Source organism: Pseudophryne corroboree, chromosome 6 (genome assembly GCF_028390025.1).
Source record: "Pseudophryne corroboree isolate aPseCor3 chromosome 6, aPseCor3.hap2, whole genome shotgun sequence".
In the NCBI taxonomy this organism is placed as follows: Eukaryota; Metazoa; Chordata; class Amphibia; order Anura; family Myobatrachidae; genus Pseudophryne; species Pseudophryne corroboree.
In genome coordinates this window covers 459,532,793-459,553,654 of record NC_086449.1, presented here as the reverse complement: position 1 = coordinate 459,553,654, position 20,862 = coordinate 459,532,793, and the positions used below count along the sequence as shown (strand labels likewise).

The following is a 20,862-nucleotide window of genomic DNA, read 5'->3' as shown; positions in this document are numbered from 1 at the left end:
CTGGCTGAAGCCAGGGCCAGTAGCATGGTTACTTTCCATGTAAGATATTTCAAATCCACCGATTTGAGTGGCTCAAACCAATGGGATTTGAGAAAATCCAAAACTACATTAAGATCCCACGGTGCCACTGGGGGCTGTATATGTAGTACTCCTTTTACAAAAGTCTGGACTTCAGGAACTGAAGCCAATTCTTTCTGGAAGAAAATCGACAGGGCCGAAATTTGAACCTTAATGGACCCTAATTTGAGGCCCATAGACAATCCTGTTTGCAGGAAATGTAGGAATCGACCCAGTTGAAATTCCTCCGTCGGGGCCTTCCTGGCCTCACACCACGCAACATATTTTCTCCAAATGCAGTGATAATGTGGTGCAGTCACCTCCTTCCTGGCTTTTACCAGGGTAGGGATGACCTCTTCCGGAATGCCTTTTTCCCTTAGGATTCGGCGTTCAACCGCCATGCCGTCAAACGCAGCCGCGGTAAGTCTTGGAATAGACACGGTCCCTGCTGAAGCAGGTCCCGTCTTAGAGGTAGAGGCCACGGATCTTCCGTGAGCATCTCCTGAAGTTCCGGGTACCAAGTTCTTCTTGGCCAATCCGGAGCCACGAGTATCGTTCTTACTCCCCTTTGCCGTAAAATTCTCAGTACTTTTGGTATGAGAGGCAGAGGAGGAAACACATACACTGACTGGTACACCCATGGTGTTACCAGAGCGTCTACAGCTATTGCCTGAGGGTCTCTTGACCTGGCGCAATACCTGTTCAGTTTTTTGTTGAGGCGGGACGCCATCATGTCCACCATTGGTCTTTCCCAATGGACCACAATCATGTGGAAGACTTCTGGATGAAGTCCCCACTCTCCCGGGTGCAGATCGTGTCTGCTGAGGAAGTCTGCTTCCCAGTTGTCCACTCCCGGGATGAACACAGCTGACAGTGCTAACACATGATTTTCTGCCCAGCGGAGAATCCTTGCAGCTTCTGCCATTGCCCTCCTGCTTCTTGTGCCGCCCTGTCTGTTTACGTAGGCGACTGCCGTGATGTTGTCCGACTGTATCAACACCGGCTGACCCTGAAGCAGAGGTTTTGCCAGGCTTAGAGCATTGTAGATTGCTCTTAGCTCCAGTATATTTATGTGAAGAGACGTCTCCAGGCTTGACCACACGCCCTGGAAGTTTCTTCCCTGTGTGACCGCTCCCCAGCCTCTCAGGCTGGCATCCGTGGTCACTAGGACCCAGTTCTGTATGCCGAATCTGCGGCCCTCTAACAGATGAGCACTCTGCAACCACCATAGCAGAGACACTCTTGTCCTTGTGGACAATTTTATCCGCTGATGCATCTGCAGATGCGATCCGGACCATTTGTCTAGCAGATCCCACTGAAAAGTTCGTGCATGGAATCTGCCGAATGGAATCGCTTCGTAAGAAGCTACCATTTTTCCCAGGACTCTTGTGCATTGATGCACAGATACTTTTCCTGGTTTTAGGAGGTTCCTGACTAGATCGGATAACTCCCTGGCTTTCTCCTCCGGAAGAAATACCTTTTTCTGAACAGTGTCCAGAATCATCCCTAGGAACAACAGACGTGTCGTCGGGATCAGTTGGGATTTTGGAAAATTCAGAATCCACCCGTGTTGTTGGAGCACTACTTGGGTTAGTGCTACTCCGACCTCCAGCTGTTCTCTGGATCTTGCCCTTATCAGGAGATCGTCCAAGTAAGGGATAATTAAGACGCCTTCTCTTCGAAGAAGGATCATCATTTCGGCCATTACCTTGGTAAAGACCCGGGGTGCCGTGGACAATCCAAACGGCAGCGTCTGAAACTGATAATGACAGTTTTGGACCACGAACCTGAGGTACCCTTGGTGTGAAGGACAAATTGGAACATGAAGGTAAGCATCCTTGATGTCCAAGGACACCATAAAATCCCCTTCTTCCAGATTCGCTATCACTGCTCTGAGTGACTCCATCTTGAACTTGAATTTTTGTATGTACAGGTTCAGAGATTTTAGATTTAGAATCGGTCTTACCGAGCCGTCCGGCTTCGGTACCACAAATAGCGTGGAGTAATACCCCTGTCCCTGTTGTAGGAGGGGTACCTTGACTATCACCTGCTGAGAATACAGCTTGTGAATGGCCTCCAATACCGTCGCCCTGTCGGAGGGAGACGTTGGCAAAGCAGACTTTAGGAAACGGCGAGGAGGGGACTTCTCGAATTCCAACCTGTAACCCTGAGATACTACCTGCAGGATCCAGGGGTCCACCTGCGAGTGAGCCCACTGTGCGCTGAAATGTTTGAGGCGACCCCCCACCGCCCCTGAGTCTGCTTGTAAGGTCCCAGCGTCATGCTGACGCCTTTGTAGAAGTCGGGGAGGGCTTCTGCTCCTGGGAAGGAGCTGCTTGTTGCAGTCTCTTACCCTTTCCTTTGCCTCGGGGCAAATAGGAATGTCCTTTTGCTCGTTTGTTCTTATAGGAACGAAAGGACTGCGGCTGAAAAGCCTGCGGCTTTTTCTGCTGGGAGGTGACCTGGGGTAAAAAGGTGGATTTTCCGGCCGTTGCCGTGGCCACCAGATCCGATAGACCGACCCCAAATAATTCCTCCCCCTTATACGGCAATACTTCCATATGTCGTTTGGAATCCGCATCACCTGACCACTGGCGCGTCCATAAACTTCTTCTGGCAGATATGGACATCGCACTTACTCTTGATGCCAGAGTGCAAATATCTCTCTGTGCATCTCGCATATAAAGAAATGCATCCTTTAACTGCTCTATAGTCAGTAAAATACTGTCCCTATCGAGGGTATCAATATTTTCAGACAGTGACTCCGACCAAGCCACGCCAGCACTGCACATCCAGGCTGAGGCGATTGCTGGTCTCAGTATAACACCCGTATGTGTGTATATACTTTTTAATGTATTCTCCAGCCTCCTATCAGCTGGATCCTTGAGGGCGGCCGTATCAGGAGACGGTAACGCCACTTGCTTTGATAAGCGTGTGAGCGCCTTATCCACCCTAGGAGGTGTTTCCCAGCGCGCCCTAACCTCTGGCGGGAAAGGGTATAATGCCAATAACTTCTTTGAAATTAGCAGTTTTCTATCTGGGGTAACCCACGCTTCATCACACACTTCATTCAGTTCCTCTGATTCAGGAAAAACTATCGGTAGTTTTTTCACACCCCACATAATACCCCTTTTTGTGGTACTTGCAGTATCAGAGATATGCAAAGCCTCCTTCATTGCCGTGATCATATAACGTGTGGCCCTACTGGAAAATACGTTTGTTTCTTCACCGTCGACACTGGATTCAGTGTCAGTGTCTGTGTCGACCGACTGAGGTAACGGGCGTTTTACAGCCCCTGACGGTGTCTGAGACGCCTGGACAGGTACTAACTGGTTTGCCGGCTGTCTCATGTCGTCAACCGACTTTTGTAGCGTGCTGACACTATCCCGTAATTCCATAAACAAAGCCATCCATTCTGGTGTCGACTCCCTAGGGGGTGACATCACCATTACAGGCAATTGCTCCGCCTCCACGCCAACATCGTCCTCATACATGTCGACACACACGTACCGACACACAGCAGACACACAGGGAATGCTCTGATAGAAGACAGGACCCCACTAGCCCTTTGGGGAGACAGAGGGAGAGTTTGCCAGCACACACCCAAGCGCTATAAATATATATAGGGACAACCTTAATAAGTGTGTTCCCTTTATAGCAGCTCAAATATTATAAATATCGCCAATAAGTGCCCCCCCCTCTCTGTTTTTACCCTGTTTCTGTAGTGCAGAGTCCTGGGAGCCTTCCTCGCAGCGGAGCTGGGCAGGAAAGTGGCGCTGTGTGCTGAGGAGAATAGGCCCCGCCCCCTTTTCGGCGTGCTTCTTCTCCCCGTTTTTTTGGAACCTGGCAGGGGTTAAATACATCCATATAGCCCCAGGGGCTATATGTGATATATTTTAGCCAGAATAGGTATATTACATTGCTGCCCAGGGCGCCCCCCCCAGCGCCCTGCACCCTCAGTGACCGCTGGTGTGAAGTGTGCGGAGAGCAATGGCGCACAGCTGCAGTGCTGTACGCTACCTCATGAAGACTGAGACGTCTTCTGCCGCCGGTTTCTGGACCTCTTCTCTATTCGGCATCTGCAAGGGGGTCGGCGGCGCGGCTCCGGTGACCCATCCAGGCTGTACCTGTGATCGTCCCTCTGGAGCTAGTGTCCAGTAGCCTAAGAAGCAAATCCATCCTGCACGCAGGTGAGTTCACTTCTTCTCCCCTAAGTCCCTCGTTGCAGTGAGCCTGTTGCCAGCAGGACTCACTGAAAATAAAAAACCTAACAAACTTTTTCTAAGCAGCTCTTTAGGAGAGCCACCTAGATTGCACCCTGCTCGGACGGGCACAAAAACCTAACTGAGGCTTGGAGGAGGGTCATAGGGGGAGGAGCCAGTACACACCACCTATTGGTCAAACTTTTAAAATTTTGTGCCCTGTCTCCTGCGGAGCCGCTATCTCCCATGGTCCTGACGGAGTCCCAGCATCCACTAGGACGTCAGAGAAAGAGGATTTACCTAGCTGACAGCTATCCCATCTATCCTACCCTGTTCTCAAGCATCATCACTAATTCCACTCACCGAGTGCTGCATGGGTACCCATTTCTTCCAGTGATTCTGTGAAAGATCACTTAAGTTTGTTTTGAGACCATTAAACATACTGTAGTACCAACCAAACAAGCAGCAGTTACAGTCCAAAACAAAGTGGTGGGAAAACACTGCAAGTGACATTTAACAATTACACCAATTTTCTGTTTTATTTTGTCCTTTAATTGGGATACACTATAATTTGGATCACTGAACATAAATGGAAAAAAACAATACCCTTCCTACAGAAAAAAAAATAAAAAACAGAAGCAGAAACAAAGACATCTTATCTGCTCTTAGGTTTCCTTCACACACTGCAACTACAGAAATACAAGCAGAAAGAAAAGAAGTGAATAGAACATACCAGATTTAAAACATTCTATAATTTGTAGTACGCCAGATTTTGAAGTGGAAACAGGTTGCTGCAACAAAGGTGGATCTCCAGGCTCCACTGTTGTCTCTGTAATGATACAGATTTAAATTACATCTAGAACATTGATAGACAAAGAAAAAAGTCATAGACATACTATGCACATCACATAATTAATATACAGTACTTGTTATATCCTAAGGTTTCTGAGTTTTGTTTTTCTAGAACCAAACATTAGAATGATCAATTTCCATTATTTTAAGTAAATAATGAACTAGTAGAGCAAAAGTCCAATGCTACAGTATTCTTCCCAAACTATATTTCTCAGGTGGTCTGCCTGACAAAATTCCCATGAAGCCAGGCACTGTGATGAATCCAAAAGTTGCGATGCACTGAGGTTTCAAATAGAAATGTCAGCGCAACACTACTTAATGGCTGTGTCACAGTGCCTGGCGGCGTCACACTGGAGAGCAGATTCCTTCCAAAGTATAAAAGGAAGGGTGAGGTTACCATGAACAATCACTGATAAACATTGAGGAGAGTCAACTGCCTCCCTCTACACTCTGTTTCGTCGGCCACTTGTTATTTGTGACTGGGCTTTCCGTGTTGCCAGAAAGTGGGGCAGAATCTGGCCAGCACTGCCATTTTTGTCTAGTCAGCAAGTGGGGCTGGCTATATGTGTCCCAAAGCAATTGGGCAGCAGCTGGGCAACACTACCATCTGTGTCCCTCAAGCAAGTGGGGCTAGCTATGTGTCTCCCTCAAGCAAGTGTATAGTTTTAGGGCTGTTAAATAACATATGGGGAATTCAATTGTTTTGGGTGTCTAATTTTCCCGTCTAAATTGGACTTTTTAGTCGCCCAAACAATTGTCACTATTCAATTGCTGTTTGGGAGCACATGCATATCCCACCCAAACAGACAGAGTTTAGCTACGTAAACAGCTAAACCCATCTAAAGTCCTGCTTTGGGCATCCAAACTACTGTTTGGACGTCCAAAGTGCGGAGCTTGTACACATTTGTTCTTGCTCAAGAGGCTGCGAGAACAGCATTAAAAAAAAGAAAGAAAAAAAAAAAAAAGCGGCCTCCGTGGCTAATTGGCGCCTTTAGGGCAGAACAACTGAATTGCTGCTGACTGGCACTTTCTAGTGGCAGCTGCGAGGGAAACAATTTTTAATTCTCCACCTAGTGCCCAAAAAGCAATAGGGCAGTATCTGGGCCTCTGCTAAAATGTATAAATGTGTTCAGTCAGCTTTTACCCATCATGAGTTAGAAATTAAATGAGAAATAAACAAGTTTTCTTTAAGAAAAATGAAAGTACGAACATAACAAGAGAGCCATAACAACATGGTCATTGCAGATGAGGCTGGTCCATTTTATGAATCACAGTCTGTTTCGCTTGAAAAATGTTTCTATAAACATTGCATATCAGGAGCAAACAGTGACTGCCCTAAAACATTTCAGTGGTTGCTGGTAAAAGATAAAGGAATGATGTGTTCCAAATGTATAAAACATGGAAATAAACCGGCCACAAACAAGGAAGTGACTTGGGTGACTGATCCATGCAACAGACTTCAAATGGGTGTGGTTCATTAGGTCGACCACTGACAGTTGACATGCATTAGGTGACATGTACAAGGTCGACATGAGTTTTTTGGCTATTTTCGGTGTCGTTTTGTTCGAAAAGTGACGGGGAACCCCAAGTAGTGCACCACTTCGCTCGCCATGCTTCGGGCAGGTTACCGTTCCCAATTGTAGTCCACGTGGATCGTTAAGTATGAAAAAAAGTCAAAAAATAAAAATGTGAAAAACTCATGTCGACCTAGCACATGTCGACCTTCAGTGGTCGACCCAATGTATGTCGACTTAATGCTTGTCGACCTAATGACCACCAACCCTTCAAACAGCAAGTTTACATGAGCAAAGTTAGTTACAAACTGATTATTGTTCAAATATACTTTAAAAAACGTGTTCTTAAACAAACTGGGTTAGGAGACATTGATCAGTTTCAGTTTTACGTTACAGAAACATGGTGTGGGAGCTTTATGAACTAAGCATCGGGTTGCAAAAAATGAACTGCCGATGTGTCCGCATACCCTATTGCTTCAGTTGCACCGAACATCCCTTCTCTGCGCTCCTGGTCACGGGCGAAGCTGCTTGCGCCAAGCACCATATTTAGGTCTTTATATCAGGCATTCCCAACCACGGTCCTCAAGGCACACCAACAGTGCAGGTTTTAGTGATATCCATGCTTCAGCACAGGTGACTTAATTAGTAGCTCAGTTATTTTGATTGAACCATCAGTGCTGCAGCCTGGATATCACTAAAACCTGCACTGTTATTGTGCCTTGAGAACCGCGGTTGGGAATGCCTGCTTTATATTAAAAATGTTTGAACTAGAGACCTACAAAAATCTAAATTCAAAACAAATAATGCAGATTTTTTCCATAACAAGTGAGCTCAAAGATACTCTTCCATATTTAGCAAAACTAGCTGCTATTGGACTGACTATACCTGTAATAGCAGCTAAATGTGAAACAGGATCTTCTACTCTAAAACAAATTAAAACCTATTTAACCACCTAACTGGCTAATATTTTTTTCTAAAAACTGCTCAAAATTTGTTTGTTTTTTATGATTAAATTAGGTTAAGAACACTTCTTAAAATACTGTATATCGAATATGATTTTATATGGGGGAAAAAAAATGGTTATCCAGAGGTAAGTTAAGGGGCTGCTTTTTCACATTTCCACAGCTGCTGGGTGGGTGGGGGGGGGGGGGGGGGGCTGCCAGGCTAACCGATGAGCAGTGTTCAGCAGCACGACAGACACTTCCTGCAGCAGCACGATGGGCTTTCTGACAGGTCACATAAAATGTCAAGGGAGGCCCAGCCTGGTGTGGTGCAACCATGCAGAGTATAATCAATAATCTGTTGCTGATTTTATTAGAGGAACCAGATCCTATAGACTTTGATTATGGTAAAGTTGCAGACAACTGGGCTTAGAAGAATCAATAGATCAAATGTTAATCTCAAATTTAAACAATATAAAGTCAGGATTCAACATTTCATTATTGGTAAGGCCCCAGCTGTTTACTTCTGGACACCACCAGACTGGCAACATTTTATGGGGAGAACACTGTGCAAAATGTGCTGTACACTGAGCCATATGCATTGCTGCTTGAGTTACTTAAGAGTAGTAGTCATATATCCGAAGATCAACTAGAGGTATTGAATGCCACTTGGTCCTCTTCGGAAATCACTAAAGTAATTAAATTCCTCCCTAAAGGCAAAGCACCAGGTCCCGATGGCTTTATCAACAACTTCTATGTCTTTCAAAGACCTCCTAGAGCCTTCACTGATCGCAGTTTACAATGAAATAACATCTCAGGGTAATCTCCCGAAAAAGATGCCGGAGGCTCAAATTATCAAAATCCCTAAACCTGAAAAGGAATTGGCTCTCTGTCAGAACTACCGTCCCATTGCACTACTGAATGGGGACATTCAAATTTATGCCAAGCTAATAGCCTCCCGTTTAAATGTCTTTCTCCCTTCTCTAGTGCACCCGGATCAGGTCGGGTTTGTACCCAGGAGACAAGCATCTGATACCACACGTAGAGTATTCAACCTCGTTGATTCTCTACTTCACAACGAAGGCATTCTTCTGTTGTCTTTAGATGCAGAGAATGCTTTTGACCACCTTAATTGGCTCTATATGTGTGAAGTCGTATTAAAATTTGGCTTCCGCGATCAAATTTTATCATCGATATTAGCCCTATATAGCTCCCCGTCAGCTCGAGTCTTTAGCAATGGTTTCTTGTCTACTTCCTTCTCGATTCACAATGGAACCAGTCAGGGATGTCCCCCTTTCTCTCCTCATTTTTGCTTCAGCGATCGAGCCTCTAGCAGCTAAGATTTGAGCTGACCCATTGTTCTCAGGACTCCAAATGGGCTCCTCCTCTCACAAACTTTGTTTGTTTGCAGCCCTGTTTGTGATCTAACCCTGCACTACACTCTCTCATCTGCATAATATTCTGGAAAATACTCTGCAGCGTCCGATTACAAATTAAATACATTCAAAACTCATGCTCTACCCATTAATCTTGCTTCTCTACGTGCTGTATACCCCTACAAATTGGCAAACAGTTTTGATACGATATTTAGGTATTCATATCCCCCATCTTCCTCCTCTGTTTTTGAGGTTATCCTCCCTCCTCTACTGAACTCGCTTTTATTGTTTACTAAATCATGGCTCAACTATGACATATCATGGTTAGGACGTTTAGCGGCTTTTAAGATGTCGTTGCTTCCAAAATTAATGTTCCATTTTCGAACGATTCCCTACACCTTCCCAAAGAAATACCTAGATAAAGGTAATTCTATCCTTACCAAATACATATGGTCTTCGCGCCCACCCAAGCAAGCTCACTCAAGAATGTGCTTGCCAAAGAGTAAAAGGTGGCTTAAATATGCCCAATTTATAATTATATCAGGAAGCTTGCCTCTTGGCTCATATTAAAGCTTATTGCAGTGATAAGAGTCTGGGGTGGACGTGTCTAGAGGATTTGGCCTGCTCCAGATTTACTTTGAAAGACCTTCTTTGGCTATCTAAAGCTATGCGACCAACGGACTTAAATCTCCTTCCCCCTACTCAAGCGAAGTTACAGGTTTGGACAGAATGACCGCTGGTCTATCCACTTCCTTTCATAACCTGCCCCTAAGCTCTCTCCGCACTGTAGCCACCCTTGTCCCTAATCTTAACCTTACAAAGTGGTGTTCCAAGGGGAATAGTTCTCTGGGAGATTTGTTAAACGGGTCTGTCCTTAGCAACTTCTCTGATCTCCAAGGTCTCTTCTCTCTACCTAACTCGGAGAGGTTACGGTACTACCAAATACAACACTGGTGGAACAGCATCAATCGTGTTATTACCCCACTGAATCCTTCTACAGCATCTATATTAGGCCGACTTTTTAACAAAACACTTAGAAGGTGAAATTCCTTTCTAGTACAAAATGTTAACAGACCTAACTCCGTCTCCCAAATCCAAAGTTCATTGGGAATTAGGTATTGGGTGTGTTCTACGTGACTCTCAATGGCAAAAAAAAATTCAGTCTTCTTATAAAATGTCTAAATGTCTGAACCACTCAGAGATGCACGTCAAATTATTGCATAGGTTATACCTTACACCTGACAGGTTGCATACGATTTGGCCTGCATGTTCAAAGTTTTGTTGGCGCCTTTGCGGAGAAGTGAGTCACCTCTTCCATGTCTTCTGGACCTGTCCTCTTATTAAGATATTTTGAGATGAAATATTTGTGTTAATCAATAAGGTGCTTGATCTCTCCCTGTCCCCCTCTCCCCTTATAGCCCTATTGAACCTGTGTCCACGTTCAGTAGGTTCTCATTTACACTATGTTCTAGGACACTAGATCTGTATTGCGGCTGTATTGCGGCCCTAGCCCAGAACTGGAAATAACCCTCATCACCCCCCCAATTGAAAGTTATTCACAAAATCCAGCTACATTTCCTAATGGAAACTGAATACATCCCTTATTCTTTTTCCGCTAACTCTCACCTTGTATGTTGGATGCTTTGGCATGTTTATATCACGGAAGGCAAGGGTGCAAAATTGATTGTGCATACCTCCTGTTCGTACACATGTCCGCCTAGTCCTCATGACAATAGGGAACCATCTCAACCTTAATTCTGGGATTGACTCATTCTCACTAGTGTTATTTTTACTGCTGCTTTTGTTTTCTATTGTATCTGGTTTTGCATATTCATTGATGTATGTAAGTATGTCCAGTCTTGAATATTATGTAACCTCTTTAACTTTAATGTCTCATGAAGTTGTATAAAGACCCTGCCCCCCACCCCCCCGCCTTTTTTTCCTTCGGTACCCCTATTTTGCAAAACTAAAAAGTTCTTGATAAAAATTATTGATGTTAAAAAAAAGTAGTAGTACTGTAGTCATAATTTCTGGAATTAGCAGTCAACGTCACGCTTACTTCAGTAGTATGACATGTTATACCTTTACACATGTCTAGTCCTATAAACAGACCTACACATATGCAGTAGGGAATGCCATTAACAATTAATAATTGATGGTTTTACCATCAATGGAGGAGTTCCGATGATTCTCCTTCATCTTAGTACAAGACAATGGTGTTTTTTTCCAGAAGGGAAACTAAGCTTAGCTAACCCAATCATGCTGCTTAGTCCTACCTCCTTCCCCGATTACCACACCACTTATCCATGTACCCTCGTGCCGTTCATACTCACATACCCTTCCTGTTTAGTCCACAAAGCCCTAGCCCTAAAGTAGGGAAGCCAACCAATTTTTGAACAATCAATGGCACAATCAATGGTGACACCTGATGACAGTGATATAGCAAGTTCATTTTGAGCTTTACATGTGTTTTAAAAAGAGAACTGGTTAGCAAATTGACAAAGTAAGCAAGCGGTCCACTTTATAGACAGAAAAAGACTACCTCCATCTACTTCTAGAGAGACTCAACTACTCACATGAATACAATAAAATACAATAGAAGGAGCGGCCAAACTGTGGCTTGCTGGCCCGTCCGCTGCTAAAGGGCAGCCTCCCATCCTATCTGGGATTCCACAGCTGTCCAGACAGAGGTGTCTGAAGTACTGGAGGTAGTTTACATTTTTGTAGCAACACAGCCCGACCGTACAGCTGCATGTGATGGAGTGCACATAAGTAGGTGGGGGACACACTCTGGGCCAGCACTAAGGTGGGCGGACACATCGGGCCCGCACTAAGAGGGGTGGCACTCTGGCCTGGCACTAAAGGGGGTGAATGGCTTGTAGATCAGAGGGGGATGAATTAGCATTAAGTGGGTGCACTTAACTGCCGCACAGAAACTTCCTGTGTTTAAACTTAGGAGGTGCATTGTTGCCTGGGGCTCCCTGAAGATAAATTGATAAACTGAAGACAGAAGCTAACTTTATGAAGTCTTTCCACAATGTTGTAGATCTCTACCTGCAATGTACTGTCTCAAGCTAGGTACACAATATCGAATTATCAGGCTAATCAGCCGGAAATTTTATAGTGTGTATGCAGGAGCATTTAACGACTTCAAACACTCCAGCAACGGTCAGATTGGGAGTACGATATGGTGTGTGATGCACAATCTATATCGGTTTCCAATTTCCCAATCCCGTTTGTATAGATATAAAAAAAAGTAGATAATGCTCAAGAAATTGTTGAGCATCATCTGTTAATAGTTCTGACATATTGGAGCATTCATCGGACCTTCACACTTTATTTGGAAGTGCGTACCCAACCTCAGTCTTACTGAAAATGGTTTTAGAAATGTCTTTGTATTCAGAAAAATAAATAGAAAAAAAAAAAACACTGACAAGGTAGATGATTACTATTATTACAGAAACTGAACAGGAAATTGTCTGTAGTTGAAAATAATTCAACGGTAAACATTTCCTGTTTACCAAGAACACAAAGCAATCATGGTAACTACTGCCCTAACAAAACCTAACACGGCTTAAATAACAAAATTCTAAGGCAGAAAATTCTTCCATTTCTTTTTATGAAAGAATAAAGCAAGTTTAAAAAAAATATCCTTCAGGTGTGGAATAAAAGAGCTGCAGTATTTAGGTCAATAGATCAACACCAAATGGTCGACACTCATTAGGTCCCCAGGGTCAAAAGTTTGACACAAAATCTTGTAACATACTTGATATCATGGGGACTGAATTCAAGTCTAAACCCAAAATTCATTTATTTTTCAAAGTACATTTTATACACAAAGCCTGTAGGTTATAAAATATTTGTAATAATTGTGAGCATTTATCTCTCAGTGACCAATTAAAAAAATTGTGATTTCACAATATTTTGGATATGGGTTTCACTACTCTACAGCAGTTTTGGCAAGGGTGAGCCACAGTCAAGCCTCGAAAGAGCTTAATCTGCAGTCTCCAGGTGCATCGTAGCCGCATTATGTGGCAACCAAGATGAACTTTCAGCAAAAAAAAAAGGAAGACGCCCGACGCAACAGAGCCTCATGGGACTTGGAGCACTGAGAAGGGCTATTTGGCTTGACTACAGTGATGATATATGACGACAACTCTGTGGCTCTTCCCTGTGGTGAGCAAGGTACGGTCTATTCACAGCCCACCTATTACGATGCGAGACACTATAGACTACTATCTAGGGTACATACACCCATCTAAGCACCAGAGGTATATTTTCAAAAACGAGCAAAAAGACAAAGTAGTATTTTCTGAAAATACCAAGTTGTCTGGAAAAAAAATAAAAATAGGCATACAGATGTGTCCCTCCCCTAATTGTGCAAATGAGTCGTGGTAAATTGCCACGAACAGTGTGCCCACGACTATTTGCGGATTTATGCATACTATTGAAAACAACGGGAGCGGTTGCACGCTGCGACTAGCTGTATATAATCGCTGCTGTGATGCGTACGCATTCGGCAGGCGTTTATACGCAGGATGAGAGGGGACACATCTGTAATTTCTGTGGTTACAGCATTAAAATAACAGAGATACTGATTTTGGAATGTGAGGAGCTCTAATGTCAAAAATTGGTCTCAACATAGAGGTGAGGAAACATTCAGCATCGAAAGGGTTAAACAAAAATGACTCCACTAGTTAAGGACTTGATAGCACTCTGGTATGTGGTCAGGATGCCGGCTGCCGGGAACCTGGCTGGCGAAATACAGACACTGGAACTCTGAATGGGTCAGGACCCCAACATCGGAATCATGACAGCCGACATCCCGACTTTAAGTATACCCACGATCTTAGGTTCAGGGCTGGGAAGGGAAGGGGGGTGTTCGTTAGGTTTAGGTGTAAGGTAGGGGTGTTAGGGTTAGGCTTGCGGAGAAGGTGGGTTAGGCTGCAAGGGAGGGAGGGTTAGGTTTAGGCAGCAGGGTCGGGGATAAGAACTAGGCACCTCGGCTGTGGGGGGGGGTAGAGTTATGCACTAAGGAGAAAAGTTATGGTTAGGCTGCGGGAAGGGAGGGTTGGCAGAGGGGAGAACAGCCCTTATTCACCCGTCGGCCTTCTCAACAGCTAACCACAAAAGAGAATCTGCAGAAAAGTCAACGCACTGAGGCAGGTGCTCAATATCCCTTATGGACAACGAGAAAAGGATTTACCCGTAGGTAATTAAAATACTATTTTCTCTAGCATCCATAAGGGATACTGGGGAATCTAGAATGATGGGGATGTCCCAAAGCTTCCAGAACGGGCGGGAACATGCGGAGACTACTGCAGCACCGCCTGCCCAAACTGGGTATCAAATTTGTAGAACTTCAAAGGTTTTTTCTGCGACTCAGAGCACGAACAAGGAATCCGTTTTTCTGACCCGAGCTATGTGCTTGACATAGATTTTCAAGGCACGCACAGCATCCAATGCCTCCGGACGAGCAGAAGTATCAGAACTGGACGGAACCACAATAGGTTGATTCAGGTGAAATGCGGAGACAACCTTCAGCAGGAACTGCTGTCTAGTCCGTAGCTCCGCTCTGCCCTCGTAAAAGACCAAGGGGGTCATTCCAACGTAGCGGTTCATCGCTGCGGTGCGAACGGGTCGGAAATGAGCATGCATTTCCAGAAGAAATAAAAAAGTGATCGCTAGCGCGATCGCAAGATGACTGACAGCGGGGAGGCGTTCCGGGGCGGATACTCATCGTTTTCCGGGCGTGGAGATCCGAACGCAGGCGTGTCCAGGCGTTTGGAGGGCGGTTGTCTGACTTCAATTCTGGGACCTTCATCGCTGGATCCATCGCACAGGGTAAGTAACTGCAGGGCTGGTCTTGTTCTGCACAAAACTTTATTAGCATAGCAGGGCTGCACAAGCGATCGCAGCCCTGCTATGCTAAAATACACTCCCCCATAGGCGGCGTCTAGTTGATCGCACGAGCAGCAAAAAGTTGCAACGTGCGTTCAACACTGAATAACCCCCCCCCCCCCCCCCCCCAAGTACGGACTTTTACACGATAAAGGCCCCCAATTCTGAGACACGTCGAGCAGAAGCCAGGGATAGTAACATCACCATCTTCCACGTGAGGTACTTGTCTTCTACCGTCAGTAGAGGTTCAAACCAGGAGGACTGTAGAAATTCCAACACCACATTCAAATCCCAGGGTGCCGTAGGCGGCACAAAAGGAGGATGTATGTGGAGTACCCCCTGCAAGAAGATCTGAACTTCTGACAACACTGCCAATTTCTTCTGGAAGAAAATGGAGAAAGCTGAAATATGGACCTTAATGGAACCCAAACATAAGCCCTTATACACACCAGCCTGCAGGAACCGTAAGAAATGTCCCAAGTGGAACTCTGCAGGCGGATACGTGCGTTCCTCGCACCAAGAGACATATCTTCTCCAGATATGATAGTGTTTTGACGTCACAGGTTTCCTGGCCTGAACCATGGTAGCAATGATGTTTTTGGAAAAGCCCTTGGAGCTAGTATGTTCCACTCGGTATCCGGACTCCAGGTCGACAACAAAAATGTCGACACACCTTAGGTAGACGCCAATTGGTCGACACACCTTATGTCGACATGGAAAAAGGTCGACATGAGTTTTTCACAATTTTTTTGAACTTTTTCATACTTAACGATCCACGTGGACTACGATTGGAACGGTAATCTGTGCCGAGCGAAGCGAAGGCACCATGCCCGAAGCATGGCGAGCGAAGCGAGCCATGCGAGGGGATGCGGTGCACTAATTGGGGTTCCCGGTCACTCTACGGAGAAAACGACACAAAAAAACCATAAAAAACTCATCTCGACCTTTTTCCATGTCGACCTTGTTCCTGTCGACCTTTTGTCCATGTCGACCTAAGGTGTGTCGACCTAAGGTGTGTCGACCTTTTTGTTGTCGACCTGGAGTCCCAGACCCGTTCCACTCAACCTCCATGCCGTCAAACGAAGTCGCCGTAAGTCCGGGTAGACGAACGGTCCTTGTTGAAGAAGATCTCTTCTGAGGTAGAGGCCAAGGGTCCTTGACGTACATGTCCAGAAGATGCGCGTACCACGCCCTCCGAGGCCAATCCGAGCCAATCAGAATTGCCTGGACTCTCCGATTTCTGATGCGCTTGAGCACCCTTAGGAGCAACGAAATCGGAGGAAACAAGTAGACCAGCCGGTAAGGCCAAGGCGACATCAGTGCATTACTGCCCTCGCCTTAGGGTCACTGGTTCGTGAGCAATACCAGTGAAACTTCTTGTTGAGACGATAAGCCATCATGTCTATCTGGGGGCAGCCCCACCGGTGGACGATCTACTGGAAAACCTGCTGGTGGAGACCCCACTCCCCCGGGTAGAGATCGTGACGACTCAGGAAGTCTGCTTCCCAGTTGTCTACTCCCGGAATGAAGATTGCAGGCATTGCTATTGTATTTATTTCTGCCCAGAGGAGTATCCTTGACACCTCTCGCATGCAGGCTCTACTTTTTGTCCCTCCTTGCCGATTGACGTACGCCACTGCTGTGGCGTTGTCCGACTGTACATGGATCGCGTGATCCCTGAGCAGAGGAGAGGCCTGAAGCAGAGCATTGTAGATTGCCCGAAATTCCAGAATGTTGATCGGAAGGAGGCTTTCGTGGGCTGACCACCTCCCCTGGAACTGCGCCCCTTGGGTGACAGCTCCCCATCCTCTCAGACTTGCATCCGTCGTGAGGAGGGTCCAACCCTGAATCTCGAAACTCCGGTCCTCCAGTAGATTGGAGGACTGCAGCCACCACAGGAGGGAAATCCTGGCCTGAGGCGACAGCCATATCATCCGGTGCATCTGAAGATGTGATCCAGACCATTTGCTCAGGAGATCTAGCTGAAAAGTCCTGGCATGGAACTTCCCATATTGGATCACATCGTATGAGGCGACCATCTTTCCCAACAATCTTATGCAAAGATGGATGAACACTCGAGTACGTCGGACCACCATGCAGACCATCCCCTGAAGTGTTCTCGCCTTGTCATCCGGGAGGAAAACCTTCTGGGCCACATTATCCAGCAACATCCACAGGAATAGGAGCCGCCGAGTCGGCTCCAGGTGGGACTTCTGTAAGTTGAAGATCCACCCATGGTGTGACAGAAGTTGGATAGTGCGGACTATATGGTGCAACAAAAGCTCCCTAGATCTTGCTTTGATCAGAAGATCGTCCAGGTAAGGGACAATATGGACTCCATGGACCCAGAGCTGGATCATCATCTCCGCGATCACCTTTGTGAACACCCTCGGAGCTGTGGATAAGCCGAATGGCAGGGCCTGGAATTGGTAGTGATTGTCCAGCAGGGCAAACCTCAGGTACGCCTGATGAGGTGGCCAAATCGGAATATGGAGGTAGGCGTCCTTGATATCCAAGGAAACCATGAATTCCTGTTCTTCCAGGCCTGCAATCACTGCTCACAAGGATTCCATTTTGAACTTGAACACTTTCAGGTAAGGAGTCAAGGACTTTAGATTCAAAACGGCCTTACCGAACCGCCCTGTTTCGGTACCACAGACAGGTTGAAGTAATAACCCTTGCCTCGTTGTGGTATTGGTACTAGAACAATGAAGTGGGATTGGACCAACTTTAGGATGGCCTGTTGCAACGTAACCTGCATATCCTCCAAAGCTGGTAAGCTTGATTTGAAAAACTGTTGGGGAGTAGCACTGTCTAAACTCCAGCTTGTAGCCTTGAGAAACGAGATTCCTGACCAAGGTATCCAGGCAGGATGCCTCCCAGACGCGGCTGAAGTGACGCAGTAGAGATCCCACCTCGAGATCCCTTCGGGGTGGGCACCGTCATGCTGAGGCCTTAGTGGAAGCAGAACTGGTGGTCTGTTCCTTGTGCTTGCAGGCTTTCTTGACTTACCTCTGGTGCCTCTATTCGCATTGAGGGCACCTCTGACCTTAGATCGAAATCTGTGAGACCGAAAGGACTGTACAGATGGCCCCGGGTAGGAGCGTCTCGCCGGTAGGGGCCCCAGGGGGAGAAACATGGATTTCCCAGCCGTAACTTTGGAAATCCATGTATCCAATTCAACCCCAAAGAGCCATTCCCCTGAAAAGGGGAGGGATTTCACACTGCGTTTGGATTCCATGTCCGCTATCCACTGATGCAACCACAAGGCCCTGCACGCCGACACTGCCATGGCAGAAGTCCTAGAATTAATATAGCCCATCTCCTTGAGAGTCACACAGGATGCGTGTAGTGACCAGAGGCATTGTCCCCGAGAGGACCTCCTGAATTTGAGTAGCCCATGAATGAATGGCATGGGTCACCCAGCAACCCGCAATGCTCGTTCTTTGCGATACACCTGCTGCCATGTAAATAGATTTGAGTGTAGCTTCTATTTTCCTATCCCCAAGACCCTTTATGGTAAAGGAGCTCGGGGCATGCAGCATCGCCTTTTTGGACAGTCGAAAGACTGATACATCAATCCATGGGGGTTCCTCCCAAAAGTTCTTAACTTCAGGAGCTAATGGGAAAGTGCGCAAAAACTTTTTTGACACTTGGAATTTTTTGTATGGATTTTTACAGGCCAACTTGAACTGGTCATCTAACTGCAGAATCGGGAAAAGTGACATTAGGCTTGTTTTGTGTAGAGAAAAACGACAGCTGTAACGCAGTGTCCTCTAGAGGGAGCTTTAACATGTCCCGTATAGCCAGAATGAGGGATTCAATACCCTGAGCAGAATCAGTATCCCCACTAACGGGGTCCAAGTCTTCCCCATCCTCCTGTATATCCTCATCTGTGTCGGATAGTAGAGCAAGCAAACCACGCTTTTGTGGTCCTGCATGAGAGGAGGGGGGCTGTGTAACATCTGCCCTAGCAGCTAAATCTGCAACAGCATGTTGTAGTAGCTGAGTTTTCTGAACATTAGCAGTGAGCTGGGATGACATATCAGACATCATATTATTCAGAGACCCTAGCCATGTGGGCTCTGGACCCTCTCCTCCAGTCCCTTCACTGATTTGTTAAGATTGGCTGCATTGTTCACAAGAAACAGAATCAGATGATACTGGAGAGAATCTAGTATGACATACAATGCACAGCTTGTGTTTACGCATGTTTCACAGTAACCACAATAACACACACACATACAGTAATATATTTCAAGCCTGCCCTTACTGTATGTGAGAGGAGACACACAGAGAGGAGGACACCAGCACACTCCTAGCTGCACAGCCCCAGTGAGGCTGAGAGCCAACTATATCACAGTAAACACTAATAATGTCTGTCCTGTAGAGGACCCAGATAGTGTACAAATAGCAGTGCTCCCCCTTTGCTACACCCTGTACCAGTTTTCTAGCGTGTCTTGTGAGGCAGGAAGCGCTGTGTGTGCTGTCTGTGGCTGCATTAAACATCACACAAGTGCTAGTTCAAGCGATTGTCAGCCAGTCCACAAGGGGGACTCTAGCGGGAGGAGGGTCCCGTATGCCGGGCCTAGACGCACTTTGAACCGAGGGACCTCCCTAGCGGGAACCCCAGTTTGTACTCCCCACATCCGTCACCTTCAGGCAGTGTTAGGGTTGTGCGGTGTGCTGCAATTGTGACAGCCAAGGCGCAGTGCCCCGCTGAACAACCACCCTTCAGGACAATGGTCTTAGTTGTAATAGTCTCAGGGTGAGTTGAAACATCGATGGAATCTCTACTGCCAGGGAACCATACTCTCCTCGGCCAATTAAAGGTAAGCATTAATTATTTCTACTTGCTCCTCTCTGATCTTTCTTAGGACACGAGCAGTCATACGGAAATGTGGGCGTACATACCCCAGTATGAAAATCCATTTTGGGGAGAAAGACTCTATTCCGCTTGTCCTTGCGGCACCTTTGCATTCTGATGTCTGGCCATAAAACCCACCTGAGGCTGTCCGAATTTTACTACAATTTCTTGAAATATTCCCACTGTCACGATCCGGGTATCTGGACGCCATTTCTTACCCATCAGATGCCTCCTAAGGCTGGCTCAGCGCTCCAGGACCGGATTCCATCTGTTATCCTAATGTTCACATTCCTGCATCCTCTCCTGTCTCTCTGAGACGCTGTCACAGTAACGCCATATTACATCTGGCATGGCGTCTCCCGCAGCCTCCGCCGCCGTCCCTGAGCTTCTGCATGCAGAGTGTCAGAGTGGCGATTACGTCAGCCGCGGCCTCCGCTGTGTCCGCGTGGTTGGATGTGCACTTGTCAGCCTGGCGTCTCCTGTCTCCAGTGGCCGGCGCCGCCATTACTGTTTTCATTACCACATGGATTACAAACCAAACTTCCCTCCAAGTGTCTGCATGGGCGCAGCCATCTTGGATTCTGTCAGCTGATCATTTCCTCCAATCTGTTGTCAGTATTGTTAATCTGCATAATTGCCTAGCCAATCCCTTCCTTGCTGCAGGTATAAATACACTGTGCCTGAGCAAGGAAGGCGTCAGTGCTTTGGTTGTCAAACCTAGTTCCTGTTTGTCTCTCTCCTGTGATTGTCTTCCAGGTTCCAGCTCCTGTCTCAAGACTTCCACCATAGAGACCCGCACCAGCCTTCCACCTGCGGTGTAGCCTGACTCTCCAATCCATTGTGGATTCATCTGTTTCCAGCTACAACATCACCTGCTTCCAGCCCAGCTTCCAGCAGAGTACAGCTTCTCTTAAAGGGCCGGTGTCCTTTCTACACTTTACCACTCCCCACCGGTATTATTATTTCTCCGCTCTCAAGTTCTACATTTCAGCTCATATTTCATCGCTCCCAAGTTCATTTATTATTTAACTGGTTCCAGCCAGTATCCACTCCGTGCTAACAACAGTCTGGTTCCAGCCAGTATCCACAGCAGCCGTTTTATCTTCAGCAACCCAGCTTTTCCTGGAACACCAGCTGGTACAATCCTGGGTT

The 20,862-nt window shown here is 46.4% G+C and overlaps 1 protein-coding gene across 4 annotated transcripts in view; it reads right to left on the bottom strand.

Annotated features, from left to right (window-relative positions):
• ZNF800 (zinc finger protein 800) overlaps window positions 1–20,862 on the bottom strand; it is a 168,884-nt gene that overhangs the window by 61,103 nt on the left and 86,919 nt on the right. For all 4 annotated transcript variants that reach the window (XM_063927161.1, XM_063927162.1, XM_063927163.1 and 1 more), the window contains one exon: window positions 4,993–5,088. In XM_063927161.1, the coding sequence (XP_063783231.1) occupies window positions 4,993–5,088 (96 nt within the window). The remainder of the gene's footprint in view (window positions 1–4,992; window positions 5,089–20,862) is intronic.